Source organism: Hippocampus guttulatus, chromosome 6 (genome assembly GCF_054856545.1).
Source record: "Hippocampus guttulatus isolate MCC_2025c chromosome 6, RoL_Hgut_1.0, whole genome shotgun sequence".
In the NCBI taxonomy this organism is placed as follows: Eukaryota; Metazoa; Chordata; class Actinopteri; order Syngnathiformes; family Syngnathidae; genus Hippocampus; species Hippocampus guttulatus.
Genome location: NC_141266.1, coordinates 14721044 through 14743837, shown reverse-complemented (window position 1 = coordinate 14743837; position 22794 = coordinate 14721044). Strand labels below are relative to the sequence as shown.

Genomic DNA, 22794 nt, shown 5'->3' with positions numbered 1-22794 from the left:
GAGTAATAACATATTAAAATAATCGTGAAAATACGAATAAAAATGTGTACCCTCACACTAATTTATTTCGCGTGCATTCACCATCACCAATTCAGAAAATACGGTACTCCTCATGTCTTACATCACTCTCCATCAAGTCAAAAAAATAAAATAAATAGGGCCAATCATTTATTTTTATTTTGTCTTGCCTAACTTTTAATTGAGTAAACATTTTAAAATGCAGTTTCTTCAGTGATGGGACGATAATGCAAGGGACACAAACTGTACACAATACAGAGAGCACCTCCCAACCGTGGTCTGGGTCTTGCAGATGAGGACTGTTTAGGACATTTTATCGTTATTTGTTGGTAGATGGTACAATTGTGCAATTGTGTTTTCCATCTTGGCAAGACTGAGAAGAACCCCCCCCCCCCGCCTTATTATTTTATTTATTTTTAGCTTTTATGAAAAATTGGTGGCAGTAAGAAAGTGTCACGTTAAAAAATCATTTGCGGGAAGAAAAGACTGAATGATGGAATTATCCTTGGCACCGCTAAGAATGTGAAACGCGAATTTCAATTTTCCATCAGTTTAACCTGATTCATTTTTAATAGTTCAAACATGGTGGCACTCTAAGAAAATCACATTTTGTTTTTATTCCATTTTAATTAATTAACCCTTTGCTGGAGGCGGGCAAGAAAATGTGGTTTAACAGCTTAACCTTGGGAACTCGAAAACGCACGCAAAGCAAAATACAAATTATGTGCAAGAACTAGCTGTAGGAAAAGAAAGGTAACAGGCTTCATCTGGCTGACAATCCATAAGCCATCACAGCCGTGTTATAAATAGACTCTGGTTGAAAAGCATCACACTCCTATTCACAAACTATGTCAGGAGGGAATGAATGAAATCGCAGTAGAAACGGAGCGTCCTTGTATGTGATGAGCGCAGAATGACAGCAAAGAAGACGTGACGGCGGGAGGGCGATCAGAGGGAGATAATGAGGCGTTGCTGGTAAAGTAGGCGCTATTGTGCAAAAACAAGAGCACCACGGAAGGCTCTTCATTCTTCATTTATTTATCTTGGGCTTTTTCCTTATGCAAGGGCGAAAGGTTGGGGAGTAGTACATAGCGGTTGCGTAAGCTGTCAGTGCAGAACAGCGACACTTCTTCACCCCCCTGCCCCCGATACCTGTTTCCTGGCTTTCTGGCTCATCCGCGGATGGTTCAGACACTCCCATTGCCTGGCACTTTTTCCCATGAGCTTTTGATTTCATGTGTTTGGTAAGGTTCCCTGCGAAGGGAACATGAAAATCACATTAAAACCTCCGCCAATTTCCACCGGCCAAGGAAAACTAGGACATTTTTCGACAACAGATATAAAATGCAAGCATTTGATGGATTTCATTTAACAGACAGAATAGTGGACAAACATGACAGAACTGAAATATCTCTGTCACCGTCCCCTAACCTTTGGTTTTGAAGGCAAAGTTGCAGTGTTTGCAAATGTACGGACGGACATCAGTGTGTGTTCGGATGTGCTTCTTCAGCATGCTGGGCTTCTTACAGCGGATGCCGCACTCCCCGCATATGTACTTTCCTCTGCCACGCCCTCGAACGTAAATATATTCTTCGTTAGACTTAAACCTGACAGACAGACGGGATGGGCATGCGTTATTGATACAGACAAAATAAACAAAATAAAGTCATAAATTCACAAAAGTAATGTTGCTTGAATATTCAAACAAATAAGCTCATCTCGCTGCCTGGATCCTCAACGGATGAAAAATATATTCAGACTTTCAAAACAGTCATCGTGGCAATCGAACGGGCTCGACTTTGACAATCATTAATAGTTGTCAAATTTGACGCCAAAGTTCACCAATTCGAAACCAAGCAGACAGAGAGCATCGAGTCTTCATCAGTGCAGGAAATCAATAGTCACAAATCAAGACAAAAAAATATCAACATAAGGTGTCGACCTCGCCAGACCACATTAGGTTCACCTGCACAATTGATTTGAGATGACAATAAATATCAGACAAATAAAAAGAATCATCAAATCAGTTGTGTGCAGTCAGGTCCTGCACTGCTGATCTAAACGCCATCAAAAGCACTGACCTACATTTACAACTTATTTATTTCCATCAGTCTTTTGTCTTCATTTCATAGCTGGTGTCATGGTTGCTCAGCTTCCAGAAGTTGGTGTGTTGTTTTTTTTTTTCCGCCGTCCAATCAGATTTCAGCCTTTGTGTTGCCATATGAATAAATTCTGCCCAGGGCAACCAGAATCACAAGTGTTGACAAAGGACACACACGCTGCAGAAATTGCTGTTATTTATTTATTTCTAACCAATTGGCACCAATAAGATTTCACATTCACCACTCCGCGCCATTGTAAAGGCTCAGTGTAATGTGACATTTTTCCATCCTCTGATTATTTGTTCACGGCTGGGCAAGTGGGATTCATTAGAAATAAAAAAAATAAAGGTGGACAATATTAAAAACAACTCGCTAGCTTTAAGTATATTCAATTGCGTCTTCAAAAGAGGATCACTTTTGTCCATAAATAAAAAGGGTTGATTGAGTACGATGCATTTGATTCATTTTTATGAAGTTTTGGGGTTTTGTTATGTTGTGAGCTGCTCTATTGAAATGTAGAGGTTTGAACTTGCAGTTGATATATGTGAAAGATAAAGATGACTTTTTTTTTTTTAAATAAATGTATTCTTCCTCAAATACAGTTACGTTATTTTAGTTTGTACTGCACAATAAGTGCTCCTAATATTTCGATTACCTTAATGACCTTAGACACGGCAAACTACTGTAGTCTTTGGAATGTCATTGAATGGTGCAGGTGTACTTAATGGTGTGGCCGGCGGGGGTCTATGCCACGAAATACTGTAAAGGAAAATAAAACCCAAATACATTAAAGTAAAAACACACACATTTAAAAAACAATTAACAAGACCTCGGGTTGAGGGTTTAAAGAGTAAATAAGAGTGGTTTACGGGACATCTGCAGGAACAGCTGCTGGAGCCGATCACTGTGCTGTTTGTTGCCCCCATAAAACTTTATGCTAATGAGGGACAACAAAAACGTGCTCGTGGCTACGATGGGAGGATGAAAGCGGATGTGGAACACTGCACAAACATTCAGCCAAATGCACATGTATACACACACACACACACACGCACGCACAAGATTTCTTGGAGAAACAAGTCCCTCTTTATAGAGGTGGATTGGTGATACCCACCAAATCGCTCGCAGCACTCAGTCTCATGCTGCTCCCTCCGCTACACCCTTAGCGCACAGACGCACAACCACACGCGCGCACACACACACACACACGCACACACACACACACGCACACACACACCTAAACACACACAGATACATTATTAGCTATTTGTCTGCTCGGGTGGCCCTGCTGACCGCTAAAGGGAGGGAAGGGAAACCTATTTACGGCCCTCAACCTAAAATAGACACGATGCACCAATCAAGCAACACATTTGGGTCTACTCTATATAAAAGGTATGTATACACAATCCAGATGTTTACCAAAAGGTATTTTGTGGTCATCTGAATGAATTGTCGTCTTGTAAAAATGCTCACACACACACACGCATGCACACACACACGCTCGAAATCCATTCTGATATTGTAAATACCCAATGTGTGCTGACTGTGTTTAATGAAAGGACATGAATCAGATTTGCAAGATGTCGAGCTGTCAATGCTTTCTATTGTATACCAGCGGCAGCAACAGCAAATTGCATTTTAAAAAAAAGCACCAAGATAATCTCAACAGTGCTTTAATGATTCAGGAGCAGGTTACTGTTTACTGACATGTATTTTCTAACCACAGCTAAAAATATCCTATGATATTTCCAGAAAAACAAGGCAGAAGCTGCACGACCACCAGGCTAGTTTTGTGCGGAGAGCATCACACCCAAATGGCAAATATGTTGGAATCACTCTACTCCTTTATATTGCAATCACCGTTTGCTCCAAAGAGCAGTTTAAATGATAAATCCCATCAGCGCATCGCATCAACACAAAAAGAAGAGACTGTCGATGTGGATACAATTTGGCAGTGATTACAACTTTGACCATGGGAATCAATTTGCACGTTACCACACAATCAAAATGGAAATCGTTCATTTCTGTTCTCAAAGACAGACCTCGGAATCAACCTTGAGTTTAGTGATGTAGCCATTCACAATTTAAATATTCTCAAAAGGAAAGAGCGGAAAAAATGTGGACAGTGAAAACAGGTATGATAAATACTAGTGATTTGTCCGTTTGACATTTTTTTGGCATCATCAACTAAACAAAACCATTGGAAAGATTACATCTATATTCCACAATGCGACAAAACAAAGTTAGGTCTGATCCTCAACACTTCCCAAATCGAAATCTTGACACAAATCACAATACTGATAAACGCAAACACATTTCTGCTCTTCAACACTGAACTTGGCCATGAAATTGTCATCACAAAACATCACCAAAAGGAGTGGATTCCTTAATTTGAACGTCATTGATGTAAAATTTTTATAACAACAACAAAATATATATAAATAAGCGAAAGGAACAGAACGTAACTGGGGAAGACTATTCATTTCCTGTTTCACTTACTAACAAAGTAGAAATACAAGACAATACAATACATCCTGATTTATATATCATTTTTACATTACAAAGACAGCTAATGGATAGTAATGGTCAACTAGATACATTTGTGGATGAAGTATATGGAGAATTAACACTCATTTAATCCATAAATTGTATTTTTGACAAATTATTTAAAAAGTAATAGAGGCTCGTGAGCTCCTGTTTCAAATGTCCTTTGTGTAGATGACACTGGTCAACAGTAAATTTTAATCCCGGAATATATTTTTGAAGCTGATTTGAAAATTGCCTTTACTTTTTTAAGGTTTTGGAGATATTTATATTTTTGGGTTTTGGATTTGACCTAAAAAGATTGCACAATACGGACACGACCATGTGTTTTTATCTAAACGGTAGCTATGATGTTTCAGGAAAAAAGAAATCCACCTATTGCTGAACCTAACCTTTATCAATCCATCCATCCATTTTCTGATCCGCTTATCCTCAGGAGGGTCGCAGGCGCGCGGGAACATATCCCAGTTGTCTTCGGGCAGTAGGCGGGTGACACCCTGAACCGGTTGCCAGCCAGTTGCAGGGCACATAGAGACGAACAACCATCCATGCTCACACTCACACCCAGAGACAATTTGGAGTGTTCAATCAGCCTGCCATGCATGTTTTTGGAATGTGGGAAGAAACCGGAATACCCGGAGAAAACCCACGCAGGCCAGGGGAGAACATGCAAACTCCACAAAGGGAGGCCGGAGCTGGAATTGAACCCGGTACCTCTGCACTGTGAGGTCGACGCGCTAACCACTGGACCAGCGCGCCGCCCCTACCTCACCTTTAATTCATAAATATGACTAAATGTATTACTGTTAAAAAACAGCTTCACCTCCACACGAGCTGATGTCATGTTATCTTGTTTAGACAGCTAACTAGTAGCAGACTGCTGGTAGCGGTCAAGTAGTGCATTGCATTTTGTTTCTATTTCTTTATGACAAGATTAATCACCAATCAACTTGTACCGTTCTAGTTTTCTCATGAGTTGACCCTTTCCATCTGCTCTTCCTCTTCCTTTTGAATCGTGTCTATTTCTGGAGTTGCTTTGGTGTAAAGAGATCTACCGTACACCTCCTGGGTAAACCTTTGAGCTCAAACCAGAGCAAACCTTGCAAAAGACAGGCTCAACTGGAAAAAGATCACTGTTGCATTTATGGAAACTACACACACAGTTTGTGAACACAGTACAGTGAGCTGAGTAAACATTTGCAGGTTTGAAGAAAAGCGCACACACACACACACACACACACACACACACACACACACACAGACACACACACACTTTCTCAACCCCAACATGACAATTGTGTGTATTATATAACTGGTGAATTCAGGCATTCATGAGTTTGTCGAAGAGAAGCAGCATGCGCATGCACAAACATGCTGTTATCTTTCCAAATGAACCCCTCTGAAGCTCAGACTTGTGCCAGCAGAGAGCGGGGAAAAGTTGGCAGCAGCTACAATTGCATCTATTCCCAGTCCCTATCCTTCCCTGTGCACTACTTTTGTTAACAGACTTTTAGATTTGCTTGTGCCAGTGAATGCATGACCGCAACGGTTGAATGAGAAGCAATGGCTCTTACCCGCCTTCAAAGATGCGAACACGAGATGTTTCGCAGTGTTTTGAGGTGGAAGGTGCCTCCTCTTCATTCTCCTCCTTTTCATGCTGGTGGTCTGTTACATCCGTGGAGGAACAGGCTGGGATCGGATGTACCTACATTCAAGACAGGGTGGAAAAAGAGACAAAGTACATTGATAAATATTTTTGTGGCATTATACCCGCAGTATCTGAAGGTCACCTCCCAGGTCCATTAGATTATCTGTGCTCTCGAAAACTAAACTGAAGCTAAATAGGCAGTGGCAATATCTTTTTACACATGTTTTGGACTAATAGTCGGGGCTGCACAATAGTGGTACACCAGTGCGCATGAGCATTGGAAACAGAATTTTGCGCTCCAGTTCAAGTCTGTCATTGAGCTTTTGAACACCTATAGGTCAGGCCGGTCTCAAGGGAGCCACCATAGTGATAGCTTCGGAGAGCCAACTTCAAAATAAAAGCTTCGTGAGGCATTGCTATCAATGCACACTAGTACTTGTTTCGCTTTTATGTAGAAGTTGATCCTCGCAACACATTGCTTAGTAGCCTATAAACAGCCATTGCGGCGGCTGACTTGACAAGGCTGGATCCTCGCGAACAGCTACATTCGCCATGAGACGATTGCTGAATGTGTGCAGGAGGGCCTCCACAGCGAGACAGTTTGTCAAAATACAGCCCGCGGTGCAAAAAAAGAGTGGTCAGCGGACCGCTGCCCGAGAGAACTGTACGGAAGTATGCAAGCTGATCACAGAGTCCCATACTGCAAGTCAGAAGTGGGGAATTCTGTTTTTTGAACATGCCACACAACTCAATTGTGTTAAATATGAATTTGATATCTTGAAATAAAACAGTAAATTATACTGACTAAATAGCGATGGTATATGTTGTTGGAATTAGGAAATGAAAACTGAAAAACTAAACACAAAAAAGTTTAATCTGTTATAGTAAAATGACTAACGATAAACCTAAATCTTTAAGTTCATCCACGAGGTGGCTGGGTCGGGAAAAAAAATAAACACCAAAAAACCTCTGGTGCTCATTTGCGTACCGTGCCAACATTTTTGTCCACACCCCTGCTAATAGTTCAAATGGCTGCCAGAACTCGTTCAAACCCCATTATCATTTGTTGCCATCAGACAGTAACTAGATATTGATCGTAATATTACATAGCATGTTTTTTAAAAACCTTTTTTTTTTTTACCTCTGACATTCGTGGAGCGCTGCTACTTGCGGGGGGATTTTTAATTTTGGCTGGGTTCGGAGCCGTGGCAATGGTGTACGTCTCTGACCTATACTTCTGTTTGGAACACAGCAGAGACAAGGCCACCTTAGTGCTGACACCTGGCAAGTTTGGGTTATGTCCGCTAACACTCCAGGAAGAGTAAACTGAGGTGCGAGGGTCCCTCTGTGTGGTTGGGTTGGGTTTGACATAGTTCAGGTAGCACCAGTTGACAGAGGTTGTTGTGTGGAGGCTCGGGTATGAACGGGTGTTTACTCTCTCAATCCCCATCTCCTTAACTTGAGGCTCCTCTTCCTTTTGACTTCTCACAATGGACTCTTCCACCTGTTTTTCCTCCTTGTTAATTTCCCTTTGCCTTGGATTCACCTCCCCCTCTTCTTTTACGGCGGTTACCGCAAGCGTCTCCGTTTTCTTCTCAACCTTTTCCAGTTGTTCCCCACCAGTTTTACTTTCTTCCTCCGTTTGTACCTTGTTGTCTGCATCTTCCACCTCTACTTCAGACTTGTGTTGCTCCCCTTCTGCTTCCTCCTTAACTCTTTTCTGGTGACGTTGAGCCTCAGTGCTGAGATCAAGACTGGCTGCAGGTGAGAGCATCCGTTTACTCCCTCCGGCTCCAAGTGGACCATATTCCTCGACAGAAGGTGACTGCAGTTCCCCAGGAAGGTTAATCTTAATGTCTGGTGTTGGGACCTTCAAATAAGACCTCTGTAACTTGCGCCTTTCCACTTTGCCCAGGATTGTCATGGTCGTGCAAAAAATGGGGTCCTGTGGACAAGCAGAGGTCAGCATCTGGGACAGGGTGGTGTACATGGCACGTGTATAGGTAGGTATGTGGGTTTGGAGGCGGACTGGTACCACAAGAGACACCGTTGGGGTAAGCTGTGCCACACACGTTGCAATGTGTGGGCGTGGGTAGGGGTAAGAGGTCCTTCCCTCTGTGGAAGGAGGAGATATAACCTGTGTGGAATGTAATGGTGTGGGAGGCAGGCACACAGACTGACTCACACTGAAAGGAAACTGGACAGGAACTAAAGCAGGAAGTTGGTGGAGTGGTATACCCATTTGTTCGGCCATGTGGATCTGCATTGGGTGTACCTGTAGAGGTTGAACAGTTTGTGAATGTAAAAAGGTTCTGTTCATGAACTGGGACGCCGTGGTGACTGGGAGTATCTGGGATAGAGGTCCTACATGTAATGTCTGTTGGATGCATTCATGCGGAGGAAGAATATCTCGAGGGAGGATCTGTGGTTGTAACAACTGCAGGACATTCCCTGTGTCTTCCTGGCTGAAGTGGGAGCTTGAATAGAAAAGAGGATGGCTTGAGTGGGAAGGCCCGGGCTTTGGACTCTCTGCTCTGGATAACTGACTCGTACTGGCCCCCTCCTCTTGCTCAGGTTCCCCTAAGGTTGCGTGCTTCACAAGAAGACACTTCCGTCGTTCTTTCCAGGAGGATGCTGACTGCTGAGAGGACAAGGATCCCAAGTCAAAAGATTTGCTTCTGGTATCTGAGACCTGTTCTGATTTCTGAGGGGCCTGCTCTGACACTGAACGCCTCATCTCCTTGTGGCTTTGGTTGAGTTGTTGAGAAGTACATGGCACAGTCAACATTTGGGTGCTTTGGCTACTGGTGCCCCAGACTGTAGGCTCGGACCGTGTTGCATCTTCGAAAGAAGCAGAAAGACTTGAAGTGTGGGACATGCTGCTCTCCTGACTGGGGCTGCGAGGCAGTGACACAGACTCAAAGCTAGACTCCCCGGAGGATTGCGCTGCCTCAGCTAAGCGGAGTCTTTTCTTCTTTGGGGGCAATTTCTCTGCAGGGAGCTGGGCTAGAGTCTGGCTACGCTGTGGCCACTGAAACTCCTCCACTCTGTCTGTCACCTAGGAAAGATGAACAGTTGAGGCAAAGGGTTCAAATTGCACAAGATATACGTTTTAGTTGTGATAAATCATAATACCTTCGATGATGACGCAGTCTCTGGTGGTGACATGGATGGCATGTCAGCATCAGGCTCCACTGTAACAAGAATCTCTGGCACTTGGATGTTGGGCTGGCGGATGAGGCGAGATGCAGAAGGTGATGGTTTTGGATGGGGTTGGTGTGTTTGGTGACCCTCTTGAACGTCTGAGCCCTCACTTTTCATTGAGGATGTCTCCTGCTTTTCAAAGGAGCTTGTGTGCTGGATTACAGACACACCCTTCCGATCTCTATGTTGTTGTTGTCCCGACTCCGTCTGTATGGTACCACCTATATCTACCATGAACAGAGACATGACAAATGCATCTTTAAATTATGTGTGAATTAATGATAAACTGCTTTTGAAGGATGAGGCTTTAGCATTTCATTCCATGACAAGTACTGTAGCATACACGAACATGAATGATTGGACAAGCGTATTAAAAAAAGCAACTGAAATGTTACTGAAGGTAAAGTATATTCTACTATATATATATATATATATAATGAGAAAAAAGACAACTATTTTGCCACTTGGGGCATTTTATATTGCACACTGGACTTGTGCAGTCCAAAATAGTGTTTCGCTTTTCATATATTTGACTGCATCTTGAGAGAACACAATTTCTTGGTTTCTGTGATATCAAGAGAGAATCATTATGAGGATGCAAAGTGTTATTGCTTTCACAGAATAACGTTTTATTTTTTTATGCACTACAATAGCAATATGAGAGCGAACCTGAGAGTGCTTGGCTGGGTCCTGGTGGACCTGCCGCTGGAATGATGCTTACAGAACTCCCTGACACGGTCCCAGACCCAGGACTTGGAAGATCCTCTTCTATGCTCTCCTCTTTCCGCCTTTTCCTCACAGCCATCGCCAGTGCTCTGAATTTATAGTGCATCATCATCTGAGGGCGATCCTCTCTGCAGGTTTTACTTGTATCCCCACTCTCCTGTTCCAGTGTTTGCTGCCCTGTGCACACACCTTTGTGGGCCTTGTAGCTGTCACCATGCTGGAAGCATGCGCCACATACTTTGCATTCTAATGGGTTCAATGTACTTTGTGGTGCTTGTTGCTCTGGATGGCTACCTGTGTCAGTGCCAGTGGCTGAAGAAGAGGAGTTGGGGGGAATCTCCTCCAGCATAAGTTCAGTTCCCAAAGGAACCTCAATGGCAGGTTGTCGCCTTAACATGCGGTGAGCATGACCAATATTAATCTCTGTTGTCATGGCCTGCTGCTCATCAAATGAATGGCAGAGGCGGTAGCCTCTTTTGGATCTTATTCCAGATGCAGAAGACTCTAATTGGCTGCTTGAAGATGGCATTGAGCGGCTTCTGAGAAGGGGAACTGTTGACAAGGCCGGGGGGACTGGTGGTTCTGTCTCTGGATTTTGAAGGAGCCTTAAGCCGCTGGGACCAGGGGCTTCTCCCTTGGGATCAAACACGTAGGGGTCTTTGGGGGCATTCAATTTGGGTGACTCCAGGCTACTTTTCCTTGACAGAGAAGAGCGCCTGGGCTTTACGCTATCAATCTCACTAGTGTCCACCACTGCTTCATTGATGGTTATAAGCTTTGTAATGTGTTCTATTACTTGGGTTTTAGGTACAGCAAAGGGAACACTCTTTTCCTCTGTTCCAGAGACTGAGGAAAGGGGAGACTGAGAATGCTGTGGATGTGGACTACGCTGCTGCCCTCCCAACCTTCCATATTTCCCGAGAATGATTTCTGCGTATGTTTTGGCACTGGCGCTGGGAGTGCTAACATGGGACAGGTCAGTGCTGCCTGATCCAGAAAAGTAACCTGACTCTGTGCTGCCTTTACTGCCAGGGCCAAGAGAAGATGACGAGGTTGAGATGGATGAAGGAGGATCATCAGGTGAAGCCATTGGCCCACGTTTTCTTTCACTAAGCCTCAATGCAAGCCTTTGTTTGACCGCTTGAGTATCTTCAGGCCTCTGGCTCGCCTCTGATCCTCCTGGTAGATCCTTACCACCTTTCTTCTGTCGGGCCAAAATCTCCTTGGAATATTTTTTGTGGTGGCCTGTCTCATCTTCAGACTCGGTGCTTTCTGCCTCTGTATGCTCCTCGACATCTTCTCCAATACCACTGCAGTCTGGCCCACTCAAACTGGGCTCATCACGACTGGATGAAAGGCCTGCCTTAATTCGGTGGGCATGGGACTTTCGGTGCTTGTATAGGTTACTCTTGGTCTTGAAAGAAAAGCCACAGGGGGCACAAGGATATGGTCTTTCTCCTGTGTGGGAGCGAATGTGTTTCTGCAGAACGCTTGGCTTGGCACATGGACGACCGCAGTAAGTGCACACATATTTCCCTGGTTTTTGGGGTTTCTTCTCTCCTTTCCTGGGAGAGCTAACCCCTTCTTTTGTCTCTTGGCTTGACTGTAAAGAGAGCTTTTGGCCATGTTCAACCTGGGTGGAGGATGGCGTGTGATGAGATGAAGTCGATGCGGAACCTGGAGAGAAAAAGCTGCCTCCTGAAGGACCTGGGTTTTCCGTGTGCTGCCATGCTACTGCTTGCTGTTGTAACCGAAGAAGATCAGCACGTTTGGGTTGGCGGTTTTGCAGTCGACCCAAAGCTCTGTGTACTGGACGAGGATTAGATGGCTGTTGGGGCTGTGGACAAGACTTAAAAGAGGATTCTGCTGTCGCATGGTGCTGCTCTTGTCTTCCAGAGCGATCCCCATCACCCGGATGGCTGGGCTCAGCCTCCATAGAGTGAGGAGGAAGCCTCACAGACACACACGCAAGGGCTCTTGGAGCCTCATGGGGCTAACCACATGGCAGCAGTGAGGTCAGAGACAAGGCGTTGTGGACGGTGATGACAAATCACACCAAAGCGCCTCGATCAGCGTGGGCCTGAAGGTATTCAAGAGGGCCAAGAGAGGCATTGTTAAAATGTGCCCTGGAGCAGCACTGATGTAAGTAAACATAGATCATCTCTTGGTATACAGCAACTCCTCTTCTGTCCAGTTTCTGCCATCCTAACAGCCCATTCAATATCCTAACTGCATCTCCTATGCTGGTCCCTGATAGTGTAGGTGGATCAACCTCTGAACAGTCCTACAGAAAAACAAAACAAAAACATAAAACAAGTATGAGTTTGTAAAATACACTATAAGTCCCTCTAAATGTTGCAAATAAAGTTTGGAAAAGGGAGATCGCAATTATTGATTTCTCACAGTTACAGTAAACTATTGAAAATGAGTTAGAACAGTGTCCGTTTATGCATTTCCACATTTGTATCAGTTTGTATGTATGTATTGTGCCTCTATTTATTTCAAAAGAAAATAATTCCATCTGAGAACTTGATTAACAAACCAATGAGCAGCACAGCCAGAGCAGCCCAGGTCTTCACATGAAACATGCACAGCAAAGGTACCAAATAGAGGAGACCACCGTTTTAAGGGCACATAATCAAAACAAATGTTGGAATTGCAGATTTCATTTGTCTGATTTGGCTACAGGATTGAAATATTTAAGTGGAGGGGGGTGTTCTCATTTGGATCAGTAAACTGAGCAAGTACGGTTGAGCCAAAGTGTTTTTTTGAAGACCTTTTCTGCATAACACATATGCAAGACACGGCTGAACAGCCAGAACTTCTGTGGAATAAATTAAGGCCGTGGACTTGGTGTACAGATCGGCGTACAAGGATTAAAAAAAAACAAAACCAAATACTGTATGTTATGTCAACCATTTGCCATCTACCATTCAAGGTTTGGTGAGATTATTTGTTACTTCAGCCAAAGCAAATGAATCCACAACTCTTTGGCAATACACGTTCTAGGTAGTCGATAGGAATATTTTTCCTTGCTTTAGATACAGATGTCCATGGTTGGCAATGTAAGTGCTCCCTAGTCTTTATAAGCACATGTGTAGGAGATTAGGACACATGGGAGTAGAATGTTTTTACCACATTCATACTCTCAGACACGACACCCATTTACTGACTGAATCACCCCAAGAGGACAATAGAAGGGTGAAAGGTCATTAGGACGAATGTCTAAATGTGTACGTCATAGATGAGCGTACGCAACAGAAGGTCGAAGGAGGGACAGCACAAAAAGAGTAGCACATCTTTTTCTAGAATAACAGTAGTTATTCAGGGACTAGGCGATCATAGTCTAAATGTGATGATCATTCATATATCTGTTGATGCAGAAATTTAAACAGGATGATGAGTTTCATTTTTTTAAGGTTTGGGAGAGCTTCTATTATTCATGGAATCTGGTCTGCCTGCTCTGAGTGGGGGGGAAACACACTGAGGGCTTTGCCAGAGAGATGAGGGGAAGGAACGCCTGAGTGGAGCCTCCGCATGATGCCAAAACATACACTTATCCGCGCGCGCGCACACACACACGTAGCCTGCCTACAGTAAGTAAAACCCCGACAAGACCATGTCCTATGTCCAGACTGCAGTCTCTATATTGACTGTGACAGCCAATCAGCTGCAGTGTCCTGTGGTGACCCCTGTTTAATGCGAGGAAGTGTACTTTATCATATTTGTATAACAGGAATCACCCATTATCAACACAATGGGCCTGCTTCACTAAGATCCCTCATAGTGCTCAATTGCGTGTTCACTCAAATCGATTGTGCATCATCCACTGAGGTTGTGATCGTTTACTCAAGTCCCAAACATCAGGTGCTCAACTGAATGTTTTCGCCCTCTAAAAGATGATGCCCACTGTTGGCAACAGGTGTAAAAGAGGTGGAGACCGGCAAATTTAACTCTGGGCAGGGTTGGGAGTGTCACTTTAAAAATGTATTCCAATACAGCTACTACTTACCCGTTAAATACTGTAGTAATATGATCCAAATACCATCATATTACAAAGTAAATTAATGTAACTACATTAATATGAATTACATTTGACTTATTGTATTAGCAAATAGGGTAATGAGGACATAATAAATTAAATGTCACTACAATATCTAGTTCTTGTGTATTAGTCTAGTCTTTTTGGTCTCGTAAATGTTTCACAACATGCATGGTTTTGGATTGAAGGAGGATGCCGGAGCACCCAGAATTCAGATCCAAAATCTCAGAACTATTGTGCAGATGTACTAACTACTTGCTGACTGTGTTATAAATAGCAACATAGCTAGATAGCTAAACAAGAGGGTACACAAAACAACATGGTAATCATGATACGTTGATGATGACGATATGTAACGCCGGCCACAAAAACAAGCAAACAAACAAACAAACAAACAAACAAACACTTTTATTCCCGGTGAAAAGTTCAGTGATCTTTAATGAATATGGTGTTTAAAGAGTAAATCTTTGAGTGATAATGACACAAGGTAAATCGTTATCGTACAGTAAATCGATTCTAAAAAGATTTGTTTGTGACAGCCCAAATGGTATGACTCCTTCTGTGACCACTTTGGATTATTTCAATGCTCCAAAAATGCATTGATGAACATACAATAAGTAACGATCATTCTTGTTTCTGGCATTTCAAAAATAGTTAGATGATTCTCACCGCTGCCTCACATTTGCCAGCGGTACACTGGCACCGCGGTGTGTGTTCTTTGCACCTGCCATACAGAAACTGGTTCGCAAACTCAGCCATCACGGTTCGTTCATTCCCTGTGTTAAATTGTGTCGTCTATTTACATATACTTCTGCAGAACGCAGAAAGTTGATGCTGCAAAATTGCATCAAATGATGTTCCGATTAAATTTTCGAGAGAATCCTCTCACTGACATTTAAGACTTTATAAAAATGTATCCCAGACAACCCCAAACGTTTTTTTTCAAGAAATAGACAATTCATACTTTGTGCCAAATCAAACATACTGTATGTGTTAATGCGCTCCTGTTCAGAAAGTGAAATAGCAAATCCCCAGATTGCATACACAAAACGCATTACATTCATTCATTCAATACTTTTACGATTGTTACCGTCCCCCCTCAACCATTTGCAGAGGAAAAATGTTTCAGCCGTCATTTTCTATTTAGGCTCTGTTTAAAATAATGTTTTAAAATTCACAGAGTAGGTTTTGATTTCTGCAGGAGTTTGTCAATCAACTCATTGATTGTTGATGAATCACGCCTTGAAGCAAGGTGGACTACTTGGCTGCAACTAGAAGAGGCGATATGGATCGGCTCGTCATTTCACATTCGCGATCTCAAGAACAAGAACATGACAAACGCAATGGAAGTTGGGCCCGAGTGATGTGAAGTCACTGCGACGGTAAAAACTCTTTTGGAAAGTTTATTCTTTCTCAAGACAACTGTGGCATCCAAACAAGAATTCATGAAACCCAGTGTTTCTCACTCATCATAGTCAAATGCTTGCCTCTTATGATTGACAGTTGGTCCCTCCGAGGGAAGGAGAGTGAATAAGTGAGCAATTTACAGTATGTGAGATTCCCGTATTCAGGGGAGCCCTGGCACACTAAAGTGCTCGTTTGTGATGCCTGCATTCGCAAGACACGCACGTGCACACACATGAACACACTTCCACGTGCCTACATCTAGTCCCGCTAATCTACTTCCAGAGCTGCGTATTCAATAAAAGAAAACACTTAGCTCAGTACATGTTCATTTCCTCATCAATACCCACATGTATTCACACAGCTGGTAATGATGGATACCAATATGGGCTAAACAATAAATTGCGATGCACCCTGAGGACAGATAAACTCTCTTAAGTGCTTTTTAAAAAGCTGTTGTTACCCCCCTTCACCTCTCGAAATGCACACACACACACAGACACACACACACAGACACACACACACACACACAGACACACACACACGGGCCTCTTTCTCCTTGTTCTCTCTTACTGGTGGTAGTCTGGTGCTGGTTCCCATGGAAACAAACCTACTCTGAGCAACGGCAGATGGAGAGGGAGCTGGAGGTCTAAATTTATCTCCCAGCATCCTCTCCAACTACAAACACACAGTGGCAGCAGGAAGTGAGAGATGCTTGCCCTCGGCATGGACTGACAAGCTGGCATGACCTTTGACATCCACCACTTCTTGGGAAGTGGAGAGCTGGTTAATTTAAATGATGAAGAGGACGTATTCACGTAGTACTCTTCGGTCAAATGCAAAATGGGATGTGAGAATGCCATCCCATTAAACTTTCAATCAAAGTCCCACATGCTTCCCAGTAACTCATGAAAAGCACGGTCGGGTTGAAGAGAACATCGAAAGGACTAAAGCAAATGTCAGACGTAAGCAGAGAAACTCTTACTCGCTGGTGGATGCCACTTAAGTCAGCGGGTCTCGGCGGACACCAGCTGAGGAAACAAAACATACCGGAGCCCTCAGTCACTCTCTACCCACTCGGCGCAAGACGATTTGGGCTCACAGAACCTTGCTAGGAGGATTTCCCAAGGCTTTGATAATATGAGCGTAAGTTCACGTTGATAACATTTTTGGAATATTCCTGACAACAGACAAAATGCTACTTTGGTGAAGTTATGAAATGACAAAATCTTAAATATTATGAGCAAAGTATCAATATATGTACAGTATAAATTCGATTTTTTAAAAAGTTTTCTTCATTTTAGGAATAGATTTTCTTTTCACAATTTGAACAGTAATGCCCGTCAATGCTAGATAATCAGCGGAGATGAGAGACAGAAGGACACAAAAGAGGCGCTTACCAAGAATTTTTGTATTTTGAGTGAAAATGACTCAATGTTTACCTGCAGCCAACAGAATATTAACCTCAACCTACACAATGAATCTGACTCATTCATCTGTGCATCATAAAAATTTCATAACAAGAAGAGGAAAAAAGTAAAACACGCTTTCACCCAGGCCAATAATACCACATTGCGGTAGTTCTCTTCAATTGCTTAGCGCAGTGTTCCCCAACCTTTATAGGCCAAGTCACCTCGTTGCAAATCAAGGTATATTCGCAAAACAAAGAAAATGCCAAAAAGACCTGAATCAAAGTAATGGGGGGGGGGGGGGAATACATAGAAATTATTTACCCTTATCTAATGGAAGAGCAATTAATTGTTCTGCCCGTCAATATACATCACTGGCATAGATAGATGCACAGAGATACATGATCTGTAAATATATAACAGTCAGGCCAATTAAGTAATATTTGATAATTTTCTGCCACAGACACCTGATGATCGATCACTAAGCTGCTGCAGGACACTGATTGTTTCCGAAGTTTGAGAAAGTGAGCAGGAGACTTTTCTGCAACTGGTAACAGAATAGCAACATGTTCAATTTTGGTGGAGGTTGTTCCCCTCCGGTCCTGTCGGTGGAAGAAATGCACATTCCGTATGAGTTTGCTCACTGACATATAAATAAAGGGGGGAATGGGAACGACCGTTATGATAAATGAACAAAAATAAGGAAAAATTTAACACGGGTGTTAAAATTTTATGGGTTCTCCCTTGGTCAATGTCACACCCCTCTGCTAAATTTGTTCAAATTTGGTTAAGTAGTTTTTGTGTAATCTAACACACACACACACACGCACACACACACACGCACACACACACACACACAAACATTGCCTTCAGGAGAGGTAAAAAAAAAATCCCAGTTGCAATGCACTCATGAAATTAGTCAACGAACTTATCTGACAGGTAGTGACGAAGCAAAAAAAAAAAAAATTAAACAAACAAAAAACAGTCAAGCGAGTCTCAGCACTCTGAGGTAGACAAAGATGGATTTAAATGAGACAGAGCAAAAAGGGAGGGTGTCTCTAAGACAGACAGAGAGAGAGAGACAGAGTCGAGATTACCTGACAGAGCAGTCTGGTCTTCCCCCTCAGAGACGCTTCACAGGCTCTGTGAGACAAGCATGGAGAGCCAGAAAGTGAGAGCGGATATGACTGCTTGAGTGGGTGTGTTGCCGAGAGAGGCAGAGAGGGTGGGGGTGAGGTAAAAACAGAGTGATGGAGGGGAGGGGGGGGGCACACACCAAATGAATGTTTCCACTGTACTGTATAAACGTTAGGAGAAGAGGTGGAAAGGCGTGGTAGGAAATCGAAAGCAATTGATATTCTTCCAGTCGAGTTCAGTCAACGAGTAAACCTGCTCTTCATCGTAACTATCGCTTCAAAACACATTTTTGGGGTGGCATACCAGAAAAGTGAAACAAAAAGCCACACGCCGCGACCTGATAAGATGAATGTCTGTTGTTCTTTCTTGAACTGGCACAAACATTCATTGGCCAAAGCAGAGATTTCAAAACGCGGTATTTCTACCAAGCAACATGGATCTGTTGAGTTCCGTATGGGACGCATCTGTTAATATTTCCACTGGAAATGGTTCCGAAATATGCCACCTGGTTTGTTGACGTAGCATCGGGTACGCAGGTGGAGAATAGGGCTTGACTCAATCAGTACGTTTGAACGCACTTAAGAAAACCGAACGTTATTCCATTGAATTCAAGCTGATAAAAATGCAAGTAAACACCTTTATCTGACATTGTTTGACTTCTTAAAAGATGGATTAACACACTCTGACTACTTTTGGAAACAGAATTCCAATTCCATGTATACACCTCCAACAAATGAATACTGGAGCTGACTGTCTCTGTGGTTGAACAAAAGAGAAGCAGGAGATGAGTGCGCCGCAAAAAAATTCGAAACAAGACGAAATATTTTAAGGCGTTTATGTAAGTTTGATAGTATCTGTGTGTTTTTGAGCGTTGCCTTTAAGAGGCGGGGCCTTGTGGTGTCGGTTGAATGGAGGTTGGCCAGATGTTTATATCTATGCAGAGTCTGCTTGTGGTTTTACGTGTTTTACTGACTGTGATTGTGGTTCTCCATTTCCACATTGCAGATTTTGGCGATAGGGCAGGAATTTCTGAGATAGGAGATACGTTCCACAAAAAAATCCGCAATGTCGCTGTCATTGGATTCTAGTGGGAAAAGTTTTATTTAGTAACCGGCGAGTTAGACACAGTTGTGTACATGCTGATGTCACACACCCGACATAGCAGACACAGCCATCATTGTTCCACCGACACAAAAGTCAGATCAGGGTTTCCTCTTTTGAGCTGTGTGTTGGAAACGTGGCAACATTGTGGGGCATCTCCTTGCTGTATGTCTTCTTATCGGAGAGGTCGGTGGGGAGAAAGTCTGCACGAGCGATAAACTTCGTGCCTACATGTGTAATTTACGGAGATCTGCCAGTTCCTGCCGGAGCAGTGCATCTGTAAATGAATTCCAGAGTGTCATCCATTCAAGCGAGCCCCCGCATTACGCAGCAGCGAGGCTGGGCCTATCAACTGTGCAACAACACGAGAGAAAGCGAGAGGGAGAGAAGCGGACAGAGAAGGCGAGAATTGAGAATGAACGAGGCTCCTGCTGTTCCATAGAGCGTTGCCTCACTGGCAGAGTACAGGAAGTGTGACTCACAGGCTCTAAAATAAACACGCTCACAGAGCGACGAGCCGCCACATAGAACGGGGCTTATCAGAAAGGAGGCGGGAGGGAACGCAGAGGCGCACTACACAGGCCAGCAACACATGGTCGCCTGGTGGGATGACGGGATGCGTCACAAAGACGAGCTGCTTCATGACAGTTCTTTTGCCAGCTTACTTCATCATAATATGTGATCCCCAATGCGGGGCCGAACAATTAATCAAATTCAAATCGACATGGTGTTGTAGTGGAACGAAATTTTCAAATCGCAAAGGCTGCAATTTGGGTGAAAAAAAAAAAGGCTTTATTTGACACATTTTATATGTTAGGACTGCACGTAATGGGAAAAACATGCAATATGGTTCAATATTGCAATATCTATAGTAATGGCATCCCAACATGAAATGAAGTTTTTCTATGTGAAACTTACTGCTCGTCTTTGGGGTACGCATATTGCACGTGCCAATATGGATGACAATATTTTTTCGATATAGTGGGCAGTTCTCATATACACTCACTATATGTATGTTTTATTTTATTTTTAGTGTTTCAGTTTCTACATAAATCCAATGCTCAAGAAGTGCAGTCCATATCCAATTTAAAGATTTTTTTTTCATGAAACATGAAAAGTTCAATCAATAAAGCTACAGATTTGTTTGCATAGTTGTCATAATCTGATTTATGATTTACTGTATGTTTACGTCACACTCATTTGGTAGAATTTTGTGAAGTCAGCCGAAGTGAATGCTTACTGCAAGTAAAAGTGTTTCATCAGTTCACAACTCTAATTGAAGTCCATCCATCCATCAATTTTCTAATCCAGTTATCCTCACCAGGGTCGCGGGAGTGCTGGAGCCTATCCCAGCCTTCATTGGGCAGTTGGCAGGGGGCACCCTGAACCGGTTGCCAGGCAATCGCAGGTCACACATAGGTCAAACAACCCTTCACGCTCACAATCCCACCTAAGGATAGAGTGTTCCATTAGCCTGCCATGCATGTTTTTGGAACGTGGGAGGAAACTGGAACACCCGGAGAAAAGCCACCCGGGCACGGGGAGAACATGCAAATTCCACACAGGAAGGCCGAAGCTGGAATTGAACACTGCACCTCTGCATTGTGAGGCCTTCATGATAACCAGTTGCCCATATTAAAGTCTTTCATATGAATTCATGGTCCGCTTGCCTTTATTTCTGCATAAGCCTCACCTATAATAATGCTAAATGGTCTTTCACTTGTATAGCACTTTTCCACCTATTAAGGCATTCAAAGCACTTCACACTGACTCCCCATTTAGCAACGAATGACCCAGCATCACCAGCAACTTGAGGTTCACTACCTTGATCAAGGACACATCAACAATGGCCGAGTATCGAACCCCCAACTTCTGAGCTGGGAGACTCTCTCTTTCCCACTGAGCCATGCTGCCCCAAAGCAATAGTACCAAAACACTTATGTCTAATATATATATATATAGTAATAGAATTATATCCTGATACTACAGTATGCTTATCATGAAGTTACAATTCAGGCGATGCTATTTTCTCTTTTTGATCGTCTCCCTTTTTGATTTGACCCTTTGGTTCCTCTCATTTGTTCCGAGTCGATTCAATAGGAGCGTTGTTTAGGCCCTGGTGCCGCCCTGATGCGATACGTTGCTGGACGAGGCTTCGTATTGTATTGGAGTCAATGTGCTCATTGTCATCCGCACCTTCAATACAGTACCTCCCAGTGAGGGACCTTCACCCATCTGTCGTCACATTGCCCTTTTGTACTAGATCACGGGTATCAAAATTGTTTTCATTGCAAACCATATCAAAGTCATGATTACCTACAGTAATAGGGAAGCTACATGAATCTATAATAGGTGTAGGTGTAGTGGTACATTAAAAAGAAATACATTTAAAAATCCCGGTACAGTACCTCCCTTGATGTTAAGGTTTTGGGTTCGGTTCACATTCAGTTGATCAAAGGAACAAAATGCAAAATGCAGTAGTACATTGAAATTATTTTGATCGGTTCTGGACCAGCGCAAAAAAAAAAAAAAAAAAAAAAAAAAAAAGGTCAAGTGCAATTGAATAATTTGTCCTCTTTTTAAGAAATAAAGGATGAGGACAGGTGCAATCGCCCAATAATATTACATATTTTCCCCTCTGTTTAATTCTTATTTTTTTAAGGACTAACTCGAAAAAACTCCCCAAAAAAAAAAACATTTAGCAACTTCTCCTGGCCACATAGAATGAAGGGCCAGATCTGAGTTTGACATTGCAAAGTTTCTCGGCATGCAACATTCTGCATGGCGAAAGAGGGCTATAAAAAAACAAATTTGCGATTTTTACACTAAGCAACTACGACAACATCGCGCCTACAAGAAATCATTTAATGCTGCTTGGTGCAATCGCAAGGTGCCGTTTCACGCATTTGTAGGCAGTCACACAGAACGGCATATTTTGAGACGTTTGTGCCATAAATTGCAGACACTGACAACAAAATGTGCAAATATGGGAGCACTCAAAGAGGGGTGCCTCTGTTCGGTTCTGAGGTCAGATTATTTCAGATGTGCGGTATTCCAGTAAATTGATGTCCTGTGTCCATATGCATGTGGTGTTGTGACAGAAACACAATCTATTTCAAGAGGGAGCCCACCGAGTGTACAAAAGCCACTGTGGGCAGCTTTTACTCAAACTCCATGAATTTGGGGAAAAATAAAACAGGAAGAAGAAGCCATTTCTATCTCAAGCATCCTGAGTGGGCTTCTGACGTCAACTTTCTTCTTTAAATATATTGACTTCTTTCTTGCACCATTGCGACTTCATTCAAGCGCTGAATTATTTTTCATTTTGGTTTTACTGCAACTGTAAAGAAATGTGAAATAATAACATGAAGAAGATGCAAAGTGGGCGGCACAGTGATCAACTGGTCAGCACGCCGGGTTCAATTCCAGCACTGGCCGTCCTGTGTGGAGTTTGCATGT

General features: G+C 43.0%; 1 protein-coding gene across 3 annotated transcripts in view; it reads right to left on the bottom strand.

Annotated features, from left to right (window-relative positions):
• The window catches only part of hivep3b (HIVEP zinc finger 3b), a 49249-nt gene that overhangs the window by 3700 nt on the left and 22755 nt on the right, over positions 1–22794 (bottom strand). Inside the window, exons 1-7 of one of the 3 annotated variants that reach the window (XM_086113316.1) lie at positions 18195–18260; positions 10186–12526; positions 9448–9743; positions 7454–9370; positions 6239–6369; positions 1450–1625; positions 1171–1272 (exon numbers count right to left, since the gene is read on the bottom strand). In XM_086113316.1, coding sequence (XP_085969442.1) covers positions 1171–1272; positions 1450–1625; positions 6239–6369; positions 7454–9370; positions 9448–9743; positions 10186–12178 — 4615 coding nt within the window. In that variant the 5' untranslated portion in view covers positions 12179–12526; positions 18195–18260. Of the gene's footprint in view, positions 1–1170; positions 1273–1449; positions 1626–6238; positions 6370–7453; positions 9371–9447; positions 9744–10185; positions 12527–18194; positions 18261–22794 lie in introns of those variants that run through there. The other 2 variants (XM_086113315.1, XM_086113317.1) reach the window with 2 other exon arrangements.